Genomic DNA, 3,302 nt, shown 5'->3' on the forward strand with positions numbered 1-3,302 from the left:
TGTAAGATTCCTTTGAAGTTGAAAAATTCTCCAACAATGAGTATCAATGCTGCTAAACAACATATGAGTTTCTTAGCATCAATTATAGAGTCATACGAGAGTCTGGTAGCAGGGAGAATTGGAAATCCCGAATTAACTAAAGAAGATTATGACCAAATAGATTCGGAGGAGATGGAACTCATTGATATCAGATGGTGTTTGGCTGGTGGCATTAGAAGAACAAAGCGTTTTATGGAGATAACAGACAGACAGGATCTTGGAGGTTTGATAAGCACCAAGCTAGGATTTGACAAGTCAAAAGTCACATGTTTTCGGTGTAAACAGAAGGGTCATTTTAAAAGAGAGTGCATGAACCAGGAAGTAGCTGATCAAGTTAATCCATTCTATGATGACTACTACAAAAATGCCATCTATCATAAAAACAGTGAGCATTCGTCCAGAGCAAATCTAAAGCAAATTGCTGAAAGTTCATCGAAAGAAAAAACACAAGCCTTAGTGACGATTCATGATGACAAAGCCGGACCCTAGACATTTCATGATTACGAAAGGTTTAACTAGGGTAAATATATAACGAATGAAAGAAGAGCGTTGGTTGCTGAAGTGAAAACAAAGTCTAAAGAAGAAATTCTTCAAGAGAAAACGTACAGAGAAAGATGTTTTGCAGATTACAGAATAGAAGAAATGCAAAAAGAGTACAAAGAAGCTAAGAGTGATGGTAGATGGGACAAGAAAAGAGAATGTTACATCAATCGTAAAGGAGATCTGGTCATTTATTCGAAGAAAGCAGCAGATAAAGATTATCTCAAAAAGCTAGACAAGATAATCAGGAGAGTGATGATAGCTAGCTTGAAGAAGAGAGATGAAGAGAGGCTATAGAAGAGTGTTGAGAAGATGGTGGATGAGTTGAAAGAGACAGCAGGTAAAGATGATGGTGAAGGCGAACAGAAAGATGAAAAGAAGAAAGAAGAAGAAACAGGTGGAGAAAAACAGGAAAAGGTTGATGAAAAGCTAGAAAAGAAGGATGGTAAAGCTGTTACTAAAAAACAACAGGTGAACAATGAAGATCAGAAGCAGACGGCTAAAGAAGCCGAGGTGCCAGAAAGTGAGGTAATAACTCCAACTGAATCTTCTGAAATATTAAATAAAATTGTTGAACAGAGCAAGAAATGCATGGAAACGTGAAGTGCTTATACTGAAAAGGATGAAAAATTCAGAACCAGAGACATGGAATTTACTAAAACTGAAAGAGTCTTCAAAGAAAAATGCAAAGAAATGTTTGAAAATGAAAAGGTTTTAAAAGATAACGACGAAAAGCTGACACAAAAATGTAAAGTTTTGGAAAAAGAAAATGAAATTTTGAAACAAAAGTGTTTAGAAATGACTGAAGAATGTTTGCAAAAAGAAAATGCAGTTCAAGAAATGAAAAAAGAATATGACTTAATAAAATTGGCTTATCATATTACAAAAGAGTCATATGAAGCTATGAAAAGTCAAATGAAACTTGTTCAATCTAGATTGTCACAATGTTCTGAAACGTCAGAAATGCTTAAGCGACAGTATGAAATACAGCAACAAGTCGTAAATTCATATATTGAAGAGGTTACTGAGCTTAAACGTAAAATGGTTGATTTAAAACAAGATAATAACAAGTTGCATAGTTATGACGCTTAATCATATGTTCTTGAATGTATTTTTAACATAAAACCAGATGATAAAGATTCTGAAAGAAATAAGATAGGAATTGTTTCAGAATATCATCAAGTTCCACCACCGTTTGAGAAAAAGTTCACATTCTATGATGATGATAAGGTGGAAAAAGCTTTCAACATGGTTGATCAATTGCTAGATAATATTGACGTATCCTATTCCAAATCTGATGATACTGGTGATTCAGAGGTGGTGGGTAAGGTTGTTGAACATGTTTTGCAAGATAATTCTACCAAAACAGATAAGTCTGAATCACATGATGAGAATGAGGGAAGTTTTCATGAAAGTTATCTTAAAAATTTAAAATCTAAGAAAATTGCGAATGATGATCCGGTAGGATTGGCATTTACCATGTGACACATGTGTCACTTCAACCATCAGACAAATGCCAAACCAATGAAATATTGTATTTCATACTTGAAATTTGTATAAATATGTGTATCATTTGCACGTATCAATTCTTGTTTGATTTCAAGCTTTAAATCGCTTTCTGGAAGGTTATACGCGCATAGATGCGTAAATATAACCAGTTTAATGCAACGAACACTCCGGAATAGTGAAATAGGCTTAACATACCCTAAATAACCTCCACATAAATTAGAAATAAGTTTTGGATGGTTTGGTGTGTTGAAATCAAGTTTGTTCGATCGCAGGGACTAATTATGTCAAACTGTGAAACTATACCAATTTGTATAGTAACGAACCTTCCGGAACTTGATCATAAGTTAAACATACCCTAAATATCCATTACATAGCTTACAAATAGGCTTTGAGGGGTTCGGTATGCTAAAATAAACTTTATTGATCAATAAGGACTAAAAGCGTCAAAAAGTGCACAAGTTTGCATTTTCGCACATATCTTACGTTCTGAATATATCCGGACATCCAAAAATTTATGTAATCATTAAAATATTATATTTTAGTGATTGGCATGATAAAATTCCATTCGTCGCTCAATTTGGATCGTTTTTGCGTTCGTTACGACTTCCGTCGTAATTAACCGAACAACGCACCCGTACGACCAAACGAACCGACATCCGAGATATTTTTGAGCATGTTTTAAGTTCCCTATACTTTAACTTCATTTTAGCGCTTTGAAATGAGGTTAATGGGGCTTAAACATGTCAAAAATGCATCGAAAACCAAGTTTTGGGCATGCAGGGGCTAAAAGTGTAAATCTGCCAAAGTCTTAGGCCTAGGGCGTAAGCCCAAGCTTAATTCTTACGCGGGGCACGAGAGCCTATCAGACAGAAACATTGAATCTGGTCTTTTAGCTCGTTTTTGATGATTTTGATCAATGGTTTTCAATGCTAGGGGCTGGTTTGTGTGGAGAACAAGTCCCCCAATCAGTCCTTAACACTTGTATGGCCTAGATCATTCCCTCTTCTCCAAGAAATGATCCTAACGGTCTTGCGAAAACTATAAATAGCCATCCATTTCTCACTTGTCACTTGCTCATTCCTCTCATTCTTCTCTACATCTGATTTGGGAGCTCTCTTAATCTTATTTGGAAGCTTATTTTCTTGTAGAAAAGATAGCAAGGACTTTAGTGAGCATTCTTTCATTCTTTTTATTGCTTTCCTAGTTTGAAAGTC

General features: G+C 35.3%; 1 protein-coding gene across 1 annotated transcript; it reads left to right on the plus strand.

Moving 5' to 3' along the window:
• Nucleotides 1-891: 891 nt before the first annotated feature.
• LOC110924266 (cyclic nucleotide-gated cation channel beta-1-like) lies at nt 892-2,064 on the plus strand. Its single transcript, XM_022168296.1, has 2 exons — nt 892-1,102; nt 1,709-2,064. The coding sequence occupies exons 1-2, from the start codon at nt 892-894 to the stop codon at nt 2,062-2,064; spliced, it is 567 nt and encodes a 188-aa protein (XP_022023988.1).
• Nucleotides 2,065-3,302: the final 1,238 nt, after the last annotated feature.

The sequence above is a fragment of the Helianthus annuus genome, chromosome 4 (genome assembly GCF_002127325.2).
Source record: "Helianthus annuus cultivar XRQ/B chromosome 4, HanXRQr2.0-SUNRISE, whole genome shotgun sequence".
Classification (NCBI taxonomy): domain Eukaryota; kingdom Viridiplantae; phylum Streptophyta; class Magnoliopsida; order Asterales; family Asteraceae; genus Helianthus; species Helianthus annuus.

What these genes read in the sequence shown, in the direction of transcription:
- LOC110924266 (XM_022168296.1), top strand. Translation starts at nt 892, where the DNA reads ATGGTGGATGAGTTGAAAGAGACAGCAGGTAAAGATGATGGTGAAGGC. An exon ending in AGAAGCCGAGGTGCCAGAAA is followed by an intron (nt 1,103 to 1,708) that starts GTGAGGTAATAA and finishes ACATAAAACCAG; the next exon opens with ATGATAAAGATTCTGAAAGA.